The sequence below is a fragment of the Pithys albifrons genome, chromosome 21, assembly GCF_047495875.1.
Source record: "Pithys albifrons albifrons isolate INPA30051 chromosome 21, PitAlb_v1, whole genome shotgun sequence".
Lineage (NCBI taxonomy): Eukaryota > Metazoa > Chordata > Aves > Passeriformes > Thamnophilidae > Pithys > Pithys albifrons.
This window is the reverse complement of record NC_092478.1, coordinates 8003187-8016685: the sequence shown is the minus strand read 5'-3', so window position 1 is coordinate 8016685 and position 13499 is coordinate 8003187. Positions and strand designations below refer to the sequence as shown.

The 13499-nt window shown below is 45.4% G+C and overlaps 1 protein-coding gene across 1 annotated transcript in view; it reads left to right on the top strand.

Moving 5' to 3' along the window:
- MED13 (mediator complex subunit 13) overlaps positions 1 to 12570 on the top strand; it is a 55166-nt gene extending 42596 nt beyond the window's left edge. Inside the window, exons 16-30 of the mRNA XM_071575349.1 lie at positions 608 to 1524; positions 2916 to 3083; positions 4151 to 4374; positions 4925 to 5114; positions 5612 to 6077; positions 6724 to 6943; positions 7512 to 7703; positions 7851 to 8074; positions 8511 to 8653; positions 8881 to 9039; positions 9125 to 9310; positions 9482 to 9630; positions 9848 to 10021; positions 11097 to 11197; positions 11851 to 12570. Coding sequence (XP_071431450.1) covers positions 608 to 1524; positions 2916 to 3083; positions 4151 to 4374; positions 4925 to 5114; positions 5612 to 6077; positions 6724 to 6943; positions 7512 to 7703; positions 7851 to 8074; positions 8511 to 8653; positions 8881 to 9039; positions 9125 to 9310; positions 9482 to 9630; positions 9848 to 10021; positions 11097 to 11197; positions 11851 to 11983 — 3646 coding nt within the window. The 3' untranslated portion in view covers positions 11984 to 12570. The remainder of the gene's footprint in view (positions 1 to 607; positions 1525 to 2915; positions 3084 to 4150; positions 4375 to 4924; positions 5115 to 5611; positions 6078 to 6723; positions 6944 to 7511; positions 7704 to 7850; positions 8075 to 8510; positions 8654 to 8880; positions 9040 to 9124; positions 9311 to 9481; positions 9631 to 9847; positions 10022 to 11096; positions 11198 to 11850) is intronic.
- Positions 12571 to 13499: the final 929 nt, after the last annotated feature.

Here is a 13499-nt window from a genome sequence, read left to right as displayed (position 1 = left end):
TATAAATGGATTGGGCAACAAGGATAATTGATAAAATTGTATGATTACCAAATCCTGGATTAAATACTGATGTTTCTTCTGTTAAGGTCATTCATAAGCAATGTTTCCAGGTCTTATTAGCATTATAGGTCTTTGGAGATGCTCAGCTGCTTAGGAAAGAAATTGTTAAATGTTTCCAGGTGATACTTTCTTTGTAGATTCAGCTGCATCTGCTATTGATAGACCGGGTGTATTTTCTTAGAGTGTGTGTCAACACACACGTAAATAAAACATGAATAAAAAAGGTGTCCTTTAGACTCCATACAGGCACAGAATTTATAATTTATTCTGACCACACTTGTTTCCTGGGAGCTTTGTGCAAAGGAGAAGATGAGAGGAGTCAGGGAAAGATTCTTTAACAGTGCTGTCAGTGGGAGTCCTGCAAAGTCATTTAGAACAAATGCTCTTGAAGTTCCTTAGGGAACGAAAATCTTGCTGTGGATTATGAAAGACTGGCTTAAAAAAGCAAATATTAATTAGGAAGGTCCTTCTTTAGAAGTGCAAGTCTTAGACTTCCAGCCCCGTGTGTTGTGTACTCATCCCTTCCCTTCTCCCTGTGCCGTGGCAGCGATGGCAGCGCCCTGGACCAGGAGTACGGCGCCGCGTACACGCCGCAGACGCACACGCCGTTCGGGATGCCCCCCAGCAGCGCCCCCCCCAGCAACAGCGGCGCCGGCATCCTGCCGTCCCCGTCCACGCCGCGCTTCCCCACCCCGCGCACGCCGCGCACCCCCCGCACGCCGCGCGGCGCCGGCGGCCCCGCCAGCGCACAGGGCTCCGTCAAGTACGAGAACTCCGACCTGTACTCGCCCGCCTCCACGCCCTCCACGTGCCGGCCCCTGAACTCCGTGGAGCCCGCCACCGTGCCCTCCATCCCCGAGGCACACAGCCTGTACGTGAACCTCATCCTCTCCGAGTCCGTCATGAACCTCTTCAAGGACTGCAACTTCGACAGCTGCTGCATCTGCGTCTGCAACATGAACATCAAAGGTGCTGACGTTGGAGTTTACATCCCCGACCCCACGCAAGAGGCACAGTATAGGTGTACCTGTGGGTTCAGTGCTGTTATGAACAGAAAATTTGGCAACAGCTCTGGGCTGTTCCTGGAGGACGAGTTGGATATTCTGGGGCGGAACACGGAGTGCGGCAGAGAGGCGGAAAAACGCTTCGAGGCCCTCAGAGCTACTTCTATCGAGCACGGCAGTGGGGGGCTGAAGGAGCCCGAGAAGCTGCCCGATGAGTTGATACTGTTGCTGCAGGATCAGTGCACCAACTTGTTCTCACCCTTTGGAGCGGCAGATCAAGATTCCATTCCCAAAGCTGGGGCTGTTCCCAACGTGGTACGTGTGGAAGAAAGGGATTGTTGCAATGACTGCTACTTGGCCTTGGAACACGGACGGCAGTTCATGGACAATATGTCAGGAGGGAAAGTTGATGAAGCACTTGTGAAAACTACTTGCTTGCACCACTGGTCAAAAAGAAATGGTAAATATTGAAAACAGCTTATTTTCTGCTTGTCCACCTGTTTTCTGGTGGTTTTGTTTTTCAAGGTTCCTGTTTTGTGGTTTTCCTTTGTGAATATCGGGTGCTTAAGACTGTTTTTGCCACCTGCATGTTTGCGCAAACTTGTATTTAATGGTGTTCAGAATAACCAACCCTTTTAGCTTCTGTGCTGAGGCACCAAGCAGAGTAAGGCCTTGGCTGCCATCATGTGTAAATTCCTGATATCTACTTGAGGTGTAACACAAGACCACTGTCACTGTCCACAACACCTCCCTGGGTTTATCCTTTAAAGCAGCTCCTGGTGCCTGGCTCTGCAGAGGCTCTGGAGTGATGCCTGTGGGAAGTGCAGAGGCTCCAGTGCTGACTGTGTGGTCAAGGCCACTGTGGCAGAATGAAACAGCAGCTCCGATTCACTTGCCTTCCCCCTTCTCTAAGGAGAGGGGGGCAATAGGTTGATGGCATGTGTGGCATAAAAAAGCATTCCTGTAGCCTTCATTGTGTGTTGGATCTGCCAGAGAGCCTTGGGTTTTGAATTCTGGGCCTGACTGATGGGGCACTGTGTCCTGGAATGCCCTTTATTGGGTGTCCTCACATACTTCTGACAGTATTGTCAAGTTGCAGCTCAAGAGGGTTAGGGGTGAAAGGTGAAGTTATGGATCCCAGGTAGCTGGAATTCACAGTGGTGATGAGGATGAGGAGCACTGACAGGAGGACAAAGCCACGTTCATCACTGGGGGATCAACTCTGAGACCCCAGCTGAAGGTAAACGGGTGTTTTCAGGAGAAGATGTGGTGTTACTGTGCCCTTGGTATTTGGGATAAAATGCTGTAAGGGTGCTTTGAAACAGAAGGCTTGGAAATTGCAGCTGTACCAAATGTGCCAGATTTTTGTTGTAAAACCCTGTACCCGAAATGGCCCAGTGGTGGCACACGAGGAAAGGGATGGGCTGAGGCTGTGTGAGCTCCTCTGGACTTCTCTGCAGTGAGCACTGGGTGGCAGTCTGCAAACCCGCCTTTGCTGGGGGGGAAGATGGGATTTAAGGGGTCTGCAACTTGTTTGGAGTGTTTTGGGTTGTTATTGTTCGCTGGTTTGGTTTTTGTCTTTATTTTAGGGTGTTTTCCATTAGTTTAACTCCTAAGATGGGAGACTTTCAATGGGAAAAACTGTAGAGAAAAAGATTAAAATCAATCTGTGTGTGTTTTTAAGTGGCTGGGAGGGGAAGAGGGAGGGCTGTAAATCAGTGTGTGCTTAACTTTCTGTATTGTGGCCTTTGGGTGTTTCCAAAGGGACTGATGGTATTTCAAGTGTAGACTGTGCCCACAGTCTGGAGGCTGTGGAGGGCGTTGCTGTGTGTGACTGTCGTGTCCTTGCAGTGGTGGATGTGAGCATGCAGTGTTCCCAGGACATCCTGCGGATGCTCCTCTCGCTCCAGCCCGTGCTGCAGGACGCCATCCAGAAGAAGCGCACGGTCCGGTCCTGGGGCGTGCAGGGACCCCTCACGTGGCAGCAGTTCCACAAAATGGCTGGGAGAGGCTCCTACGGTAACGAATCCATGGAATTACTTCTGCTCCCACTGCTCCATCCGCCACCGAACCCCGGGGGGTGGATGCTGTTCAGCCTATTGGAATTCTAAGCAGCACTTGACCTTTCTTTACACTAACGAGAGCTATTAGACAGGGGAGAATTCTTCTCTTTAGAAAAACACAAAATATTTATATTCCTTAAAACAGTCAATGAATTAAAGATGTGCATTTAAAATTTACAACTTCACTTGCACTGTTTATACACACCTGACACTTCACCCGGTGAGGGACTGAGGTTCAAAGATGGGTTTAATGGTTAAACAGAGTTACTGCTCAGGGGTTTTCTTACTCAAAATTCTTTTATTCAGAAGAATTACCCCATTTTAATTACTCTAAAAAGAGCATAGTTAAGAACAGTGTGTTTGAAATGCTTGGAAAAGTGTGTTTTATTGCTTGGTGGCTACAGATCTGAGGTTTTCCAGTGTGTTGTCTCTGATAAATATTTGGAGTGGCCAACACGTGATGCACATTTCCAGATAAAGGTGAATTTTATGCACTCACAGTTTAATGACTTCATTAGCATATGAGATTGATTTACCACTGTGTACAAGAGTGACCTTTCACCAGCAGATCTTCTGGAGCTATATTTAGAACATGGCAATTACACATTTACAGTACATGTAAATGCACATTCTTCAGTTTGTTTCCTTCTCTGGCCCTTTACATATCTGCTTAAAATATTTACATTTGTTCCCTGTCTTCAGTCCCTGATTGCTTTGGCTCCACAGGGAGAGGTTTCCTGGACAGTCCAGAGCTGCTCCTGATTGTCTGTGAACTAACAGGAATACTAAACACTGTGCAGCTTCTTCTTGAGGCCCTGAGAGCTGTCGAATGGGAATAATTAGCAGGTGTTTTTGCAGAGGGCTGGATGCTGCACTCAGGTTTCCCATCTGGATCTGTTAAAATGGGAACTCTGGCACTGGTGGAGGAGCTGGGGGCTGGTGCTGTGCTCTTCCCATTTCCTAGAAGCAGGGTGTTAGTTTTAAGCTTCCTGCTTAATTGGAAACCGTGTCTGTCTTTTCCAGGAACTGACGAGTCCCCGGAACCACTGCCAATCCCGACGTTTTTGCTGGGCTACGATTACGATTTCCTGGTGCTGTCTCCGTTTGCTCTGCCGTACTGGGAGCGGCTGATGCTGGAGCCCTACGGATCCCAGCGGGACGTCGCCTACGTCGTGGTGTGCCCCGAGAACGAGGCTCTGCTCAACGGAGCCAAAAGCTTCTTCAGGGACCTCACTGCCATCTACGAGGTGCGGCAGTGGCGGCGCTTTGCAGGGAAACGGAGCTGGGAAAGGCTGTTCGTAATATGTGCTCATGAGGACTTACCAGGCTTGTCTGAGCTGATACAAGAGCTTCACAGAGTGTTATCTGGGGAAGCTGCTCGGGAGGATTTGGGAATGGGCTCTGGGAAGATAACGGCTCTTGGTGCTGCTCCCCATTCCTGTCAGGGATCGCTGTTTGCACAGTCCTCGTTCGCCAAACGCCACTCAGTGGCAAACCCCTGTATTGCCACGCTAATTGTTTTACCTCCATTAAATTCTTAAGTACATGCTTGGGTTGTGGTAAAGGTTAAAGTAGATGGTGTATCAACCTGCCTATCTGCATTTAGGGAAATATTGAAAATAAACTATAAAATTGCTATCCATTATTTCATCCTGCAGTAATTTTAGAAATAAAATGTTGCTTTGGAACATCATGACTGAACTGAGAGTTCTCTGATATGCCCTTTGTTTGGTGTTAAGGGTTTTTTAAGGCTTACCAGCTGCTCACCCTGCCCCTTCTGTTCTCCCCTCTCTGCAGTCCTGCAGGCTGGGGCAGCACAGGCCCATCTGCAAGTTACTGCCTGACGGGATCATGAGGGTTGGCCCCACGGCCTCCAAGAAGCTCTCGGAGAAGCTGGTCACGGAGTGGTTCTCCCAGACAGCCAATGCCAACAACGAAGCCTTTTCCAAACTCAAACTCTACGCTCAAGTTTGCAGATATGAGCTGGGTATGACTTCTCTTTTAGTGTTTCTTGTCTTATACTGATACCACTTACTCTTTTCCAATAGAAGAGAAGAAACCATGGCTTGTTGTCATATTGTTTGTGGCAGTGTTATGGTTTTAAGCTTGGAGGGGAAAAATCCAATGCCCCCTTATTTCAATGTGTGCTAAAATGGCCTCTTATCCAGCAGTGCCTTTAGGGAATGTTGCTGCCTGACAGGGACTCTGGTTGTCTTCTCGTGTTGGTGACTTAGATTCTGAAGCAGTGATTTTCAGCAGTTCAACATGGCTGGAAAAAAATTATTTTAAAAATAGATTTCTGGGTATTTCTTAAAATGTTTTTATGAAAATATTATAATTTGTAAATTTAATACAGGTATTTTAACTTGAGAGGTGAAACATGCTCAAGGTTTGCTCTGTTTTGTTACAAGTGTAGACTTACATAGGTGAAATAAACTTCAAAACAGCTCCAATATCAAATGTATGCTTTTCTCCTGGTTTTAGGTCCTTACCTTGCTTCTCAGCCCTTGGACAATTCTTTGCTGTCCCAAACCAACCTGGTCCCTCCCTCCAGCCAGCCGGGCTCTGCTCTGCCCCCAGTGCCAGCCAGCGCTGGGAATCCCAACACTCCGGCGTCGGCTCCTGCAGCTGCCACCAGTAGCACCATTACAGTGACATCCACCAGTGCCATGTCCTCTGCAGCCACTACAGCTAATTCCACGCTGACCACCACCGCCCCGTCCTCCTCCTCTGCCAGCCTGGGCAGTGGCATTCCCACGAGCAAGCCCTCCTCCTTCCCGCCCTTCGGCAGCATGGGCAGCACCACTCCTGCCCCCCTGCCCGCCCAGGCCGCGCCGGTGCCCAACGGGCAAACAGCAGGGCAGCAGCCACAGCCCACACTGCAGACACCAGCCATGTCTGGGGACGCGGCTGCAGCTCCTGCACAGCCCCATCCAGAGGTTTCTGAAAGGTACGGAACTGCTCACTCACACCTTCACCTGGAAAACCCTCAGCTCAGCTAACAGGAACCTATTCAGTGCTCTTGTCCTCTCAGTAAAGTTCCTGTGTTTGTTTTCTTGTCACCAGGCTGCCTGTCAGGGAGACTGACAGTTCAGTTATGGTGGAGCTGAACTTTCTGGCTCCAGTTGTAGCTGCAGTTCTAATTGCATCTCAGTGTCTGCTGTGGTACAGAAATAAACTTTCTTTTTTTTCTTGTCACTCTAAAGAGAGATTTACCAGAACACTCACTCCTATTTTTTAAAGGGCTGGGAAGTGGGGGAGAAATAGATAATTGGCACCATGTTAGAGTTCTATTTTCTGTAATCAAAGTTATAGTAGTGAATATGGCTTCTTACCGAGAGACTGGCCTTGTAGGTATTCTTGTTCCCCAGCTAAGCAATAGTTGAGCTGCTGTAACAAAAAAGGCTGAAGACAAGAGATTCAGAGTTACTCATAAACTCACATACAAAAAGCAAAAAAAAAAGACTGTTTCTGCACCACAGTTGACTCAAAGATATTTCAGATTAATATTTGACAATTTTATCTTAGTTTTAAAGTGGAAATAAGTCTTTCTAAAACTCAGCTTTTTGTAACTTGTTTCAAAATTTCCTTTCCAGCACTATGGACCGTGATAAAGTCGGAGTCCCTACAGATGGAGATTCACATGCTATCACCTATCCACCTGCAATTGTAGTTTACATCATTGATCCTTTCACATATGAAAAAAAGGATGAGAACAGCAGCTCATCCAGTCTGTGGACACTTGGACTTCTGCGCTGCTTCCTGGAGATGGTTCAGGTTCTTCCTCCGAACATCAGGAACATCATTTCTGTGCAGGTGAGCCAGCACTTCCAGAAAGGTGCTGGACAGAGTGTCCTTGGCTTGGGCTGTGTTTTGGGGGGGATAACGCCCTCAGGGTGAAAGTTTCATGTACTCTGCAAACATTTCTTCCAGTTCTGCAGCTGTTAAATCATGAGGGCAGTTTGGGTGCAACCAAAGCCAAATCCCATTGTACATTCCAAACTCATCAGTTTTGCCTCAGAGGAAATGCAGTGCCCACTCCATTGATGGGGGAAGCTTAGGAAAGCTGCTGGTCCTACCTCTGGGCTCCAGGCAGTTCTCCTTCCCAGCAGACACCCCACTGCACTGCACAGCTACATAACAGAGGGCAGCTTTTGGGAGGAATCACTAAAATTATTTTTTCCTCTGAAGAAAAGTTCCAATGACAATAATTGCTTGAAGACCCCCATAGCTTTGGAAGAAGTGACACGAGTCAAGAACCAGAGAAATTTGTTTGCAAAGTAAAATTGAAAAAGCAGTGGGCCCAAATTCTATCTTGAAAGATAGAATTTCTATCTAAAGATGAAACAGTGATTTATTTTTGCTCTCTTCCAATTTGTTCTAGATTGTGCCATGCCAGTACCTGCTCCAGCCTGTGAAACACGAAGACCGGCAGATTTACACTCAGCATTTAAAATCTTTGGCATTTTCAGCTTTTACTCAGTGCCGGAGGCCTCTCCCAACTTCCACCAATGTGAAAACCTTAACTGGCTTTGGCCCAGGTTTAGCCATGGAAACTGCTCTCAAGAGCCCTGATGTGAGTATGTGAAGGGATTGTGTAAATATGCAGATCAGAGAGAAGTCCCTGCTTATTAAACAACCGGCCTCTTTCATGTTCACTGAGTAGAATTGTTAGCAAGACTTGCTGCCCAAAACTTCATTGTCTGTTCTGTCACCTCTACAGAGACCTGAGTGTATTCGGCTCTACACCCCTCCTTTTATACTGGCTCCAGTAAAGGACAAGCAAACAGAACTGGGAGAAACCTTTGGCGAAGCTGGCCAGAAGTACAACGTGCTTTTTGTAGGCTACTGTTTGTCCCATGATCAGAGATGGCTTCTTGCATCCTGTACAGACCTCTATGGAGAGCAGTTAGAAACCTGCATCATTAATATTGATGTACCAAACAGGTAAGAACCGAACTGGTTTAAGTAATTTGTAGCATGTGGATCTTGTTTCATTCCCCTGAAGAACTAGGTTGGGTTTGATGCTGTTGGAATAACTGACTTCTGTGGACTCCCTGTGTTGCAACCCTGGCTAAAGCAAACAGATCTTTCCCATATTATGTGCATATTGTTTTGAGTTAAATTTTTAGAAGAACATGATTTAGTTTCATGTGCTTCTAGACTGTTATTGTATGTGTGTTCATACCTCCCTCCACACTTACTGGCTTTAGAATGTGATTAATTAAAAAACCCCAAACAAACTGAAATTGCAACTGGTGTCCTACAATACCAACACTCTTGGGTCCTGTGAATGTTCAGGGTAATACCAATAAGTTCCAAATGTGGCAATAAATATTTGTTGCAGTTGGGGTTTAGCTTTGTTTTGCCTTCTTTCTTCCAGAGCTCGCAGGAAAAAGGGTTCTGCCCGCAGACTTGGTCTTCAGAAACTCTGGGAGTGGTGCCTGGGACTCGTGCAGATGAGCTCTTTGCCATGGAGAGTTGTAATAGGCCGTTTGGGAAGAATAGGACATGGGGAGTTAAAAGGTAACATTAGCATGTTTTAGACTCTAAAACTTGATTTGAAGCTTTGATTTTTGAAATAACATCAAGTCTCTGTCCCTGTTCCTGGAAGAAAACGTAACTAATTTTAGAGTTTCTTTGTGCATTTTGCATTAACAGACCTGGTGTTTGCACCACATGCAATGACATGTAAAACATGTGTTCTGCAGCAGGAACTGTTCTAGACAAACCTGTGTCCTTTGTGTCCTCAGACTGGAGCTGTTTGCTGAGCCGCCGGAACCTGCAGTCCCTGAGCAAGAGACTCAAAGACATGTGCAGGATGTGTGGGATCTCTGCTGCAGACTCCCCCAGCATCCTCAGTGCTTGCTTGGTGGCCATGGAACCACAGGGATCCTTCATCATCATGCCAGGTACTGGGGGAGCTCTTTCTCTTTCTGGCATGGGAACTGATAGCTGAGACCTTGCAAAACTGAGGAAACATTGGTTTCCCCCCAGATTCTGTGTCGACGGGCTCCGTGTTTGGGCGCAGCACCACCCTGAACATGCAAACGTCGCAGCTGAACACGCCCCAGGACACGTCCTGCACTCACATCCTGGTGTTCCCCACGTCTGCATCCGTGCAAGTGGCATCATCCACTTATACCACTGAGAACCTGGATCTGGCCTTCAACACAAACAATGGTTTGTGCCTTGTGTTTATTCTTGCCTAAAAAACCCTCTATAATAAGAGTAGACTGTTCATCCTAATGAGCTGTTTCCATTTCCATGGCAGACCATTTTATTTCAGAATGCATTGTTATATCCTGTACATAGTGAAACTGTAAAAATTAACTGGTCTTGTTCTTTTTCAAGATGGAGCAGATGGAATGGTAATCTTTGACTTGTTAGACACTGGAGATGACCTTGATCCTGATATTATAAATATTCTTCCTGCGTCCCCTGGTGGATCCCCGGTGCATTCTCCAGGGTCCCACTACCCCCATGGAGGTGATATGGGCAAGGTAACTATTGCAGTAAATACAGTTGTGTGTCTGTGTTTTGTCTGGTGTGCCCCCACCTGCTAATTTCCTTTTGTGCAGTGATAGGCTGTGAATGACTTGGGTAGTTGATTGTCATATAATGCTTGGATGTTTCAAGATGCTTTGTGTTTCAAAAGGTACATAATTCCCACTGAGCTGGTGCTCCCCTAACACGAACCTGTTCCCTGCTGTGTTCCAGGGTCAAGGCACAGATCGATTGCTGTCCACGGAATCTCACGACGAAGTCACCAACATACTGCAGCAGCCTCTGGCCCTCGGCTATTTTGTGTCCACTGCCAAAGCAGGTCCATTGCCTGACTGGTTTTGGTCAGCGTGTCCTCAAGCACAAAATCAGTGTCCCTTGTTCCTTAAGGTACCGTACAGCCGCCGTCCTGCGCAGGGCTGGCAGGGCCCGGGGCTGGGAAACTGTTGTGTTCAAACCAAGTCACTGCTTGTCCCTTGGGATAGCTCTGCTTTAGCTTCAGAGGATGTGCAGATCTTGAATTTGGCTTTTTATGGTCACTTTTTGAATCATGGGAGCAGCAAATGTTCTGGGGGTTCTGTTGTGCTCATGATTTCTTCACAGTAGCCTGGACTCTTTGGCTTTATGCTGCAGGATTTTGTGAGAACAGGTTGAGTGTCTGGACAGAGCTCTGGTTAAGTGGTGGTAGAGAGGGAGGTACACAAGTGCAATATAGAAAAAGTAATAGAAGAATCTCTTTCTGTACTGCACAAAGCATAAAAGCTGTTTTTCCCACATTGGCTGTTGCCAAGTTATAGCCATTGTATTGTCTGTCTGGATATTGTCTGATCCCCTTATCATTTTATGGCACAATCAAGACATCCTTGGCACATTTAAGGCCATACGTTGGTATACAGAGAAACTTTCTGTATTAACATCATTCACTTCTGACATAAATCAGCATCTCTAATACTCTGCTTTGTTTTCCAATGATACAGATACATCTTCTGCAGCCTTATTTGGGTCTGGATTAGCCATTCCTCTTGGCCTAAGCTCAGCTGTGGCTTTGGTGTAGGATATTATTTTGAAGAGGGGATTTATTATTTACACTAAGCAGCTGTATATAAGAAATATAACTAGAGCAGTCCTATGGAGAGCTACTGAACTTCCAAGTCTGTATGTTACTAGATATATTGGGCCACTTGAGTTGCTTTTTTAATAACCACTTCATGTAGTAGAGGGATTAAAAAAACCCTCTAAAATAGCACATTATTAGCACTGTACTTTTAGGAAAGACCTGTGTGAAAGACTGTAAAGGAAACCTTTATATTCTGATGGTTCCTTGGTTTTGGCCCAAGGATAAGATTGGTTTTGGCTTGTGTGTCAGAGACAGGTGACTGCAAGTACTGGTCAAAAACGTGAGGGGAAGAAAACACAGTGTAGTTGAGCGGGGCAGTAACTTCTGGTTTCCTTCTTCCTCCCTTAGGCCTCTTTGCACCTCCACGTGCCTTCAGTGCAATCAGACGAGCTACTCCACAGTAAACACTCCCATCCACTTGATTCTAATCAAACTTCTGATGTGCTCAGGTATTTATGATTGATCAACTGCAAAAATATGGTGCACTTCATTTCAGTGCTGCTGCAGTGAAGCTCCTGTCTGTCTCCCTTGCTGTTAGTTTTCCCTTTGTGCTGCAGGTACCCTTAGTGCATCCCAGGCAGATAAATGCTGTGCTTTAAGTGATTAAGTGTCACAGAACAGTGGAATTAAAACTAAGCCCTTCTTTAACTAATCAGTCTTGAGTGCGACTGCAAATGTCTGAAAGACAGTGAATTTCTCGAACTAGAAGGGGGTTTGATGTCTAACACAGAACACAGTAATAGTTCAGCCAGAATCTTGCACAGCAATCTTGTGGAAAATCTGCAGTGCTGAAGGAAGGAGCCCAGACTCCTGTAAACATGGGGCACTTACTGATAAAACATCATATTATTTTTCTTTGTATTTTTTTAATATATGAACCTCTTGACATGAATTAAGGACAGACAATTGCAATGACAGTTTTCCACTGAAAGCAAGTTTAGCTCTGAGTTGATTGTAATAATTGGGAAGACATGTTATTTCAGAATGTTGGCAAACCTATTTTATGTTTTTAATGCCAAAAAAACTGGATTATAGTAAGTTAGGGCTGTAAAACCCTGGTGAGAGAATCTGTTGGCTTGACAGAAGGCTGTTTGTTTTTCAGGTTTGTTCTGGAACAGTACAATGCACTCTCCTGGCTAACCTGTGATCCTGCAACCCAGGACAGACGGTCATGTCTCCCAATTCATTTTGTGGTGCTGAATCAGTTGTATAACTTTATCATGAATATGCTGTGATCTTCATCTGAATTTTGCAAGACAAAAATGAGGAAAAGGGATATTTCACTGCAGGACTAAGTTATAATTCTTCTCAGTGCAAATTGTTTGTGATGGGGTATGAATCTTGTTACTTCCAGCAAATATTGTTCTGACTTGTGAGGGGGCACCCACTGCCCTGCTGTCTTTGAGTCACTGACTATGGGGGACGCTTCAGAATGATGATCAGAAAGTGTATTATAACATTTTTAGTAGCAAAATTAACCATTTTTCCCCAGCCACAGTATTTGTGAAGAGTAATGAGCCATAGTACCCAGTCATGGTTAATGAATTTTAAAAGCATGGAGATGAGAAGAAACATGAGGAACAATTAAGTTTCAACCTATGGCTTCAGAACATCAAGATGTTCTTGTATTGGATTATAGTACTTAGTATTCAAAAATGCCTGCATCTCTTATTTATTGTAAGTTTTTAAATGTATAAATTGTCTTATATTTCTTAACCTCTTTTATAAAAATTTTCCTAGAAGGTTTATACTGCCTTCTTGCTTTAAAGCAATTGGTCTAAAATATATGTAATCGTCTTAATTAAAAGTTGCAGTAGGTTGCTTTTAGAGTATTATTTTTTTGTAAGGGGTGGGTGGGGACAGTAAATTTGTATTGTCTTGATGTACAGTTTAACGGGGATAGAGGGGTTAATGTCCATACCATTGTGTGTGGGGGATTTACAGCTAAGCTGTAGTTGCAGAGTACATGTACAGTAATGAAGTTCACTGTGTTTATATAAATTGAAAAGGTACCGGGTCTTACAGCATTTTATATCACACCTTTACAGAGTAACAATGGCAATATATAAGTGATATTGTAGGTGGTTTAACTTGTAGTGAGAATAAAACGAATAAACTCTTCAGCTGAAATTTGTGCTATGGTTCAGGGCTGTGGCTGAGTTCTCAGATCCACTTCCAGGACACGAGTTTTAATATTCCAAGACTCTGTGCTGTGCATTGTTGTTCCCTGGGTGTTCTTGGCACTGTGCTCACTGCACTGTTTGCTTCCATGTCTGCGATAAGACGCCACTCTGAGGCGGAACACACGGAAAACTCTGACCTTATCCAAAGCCTCCTGGAAGGCTGAAATTTAGCCCAGCTCTAGCCATTTCACAAATGCAAAAATAGTCAATCTTGACTTTAAGATTGGTGTGTGTTTAACTAAAATGTGGTGTAAATAGATCCTCAGTGAATTCTGGTATTCAGATTTTATTCCACTAGTAAAAAAACAGCACGAAGCCCCGAAGATTTTCCTTTTTCATGTACTTTTGGCACTGTGGTGAAGGTCCCAAGTATCAGTGTACGGCCTTCCCCGGGTCCCGTTTTCAGGCTCTGGCTGGGGCATGTGCCAAGGGGGCTTTGCCCTCCGCAAGGAAGGGACTGACAAACCACAAGGCTTTCCTAAACGTCTCCCTCTAGCTGCAGTCACCATTTTTCTCAGTAGTTTCCTTCCTTTTTCCCAGCACATGCCAAATGTCTGATGCTGCTCTA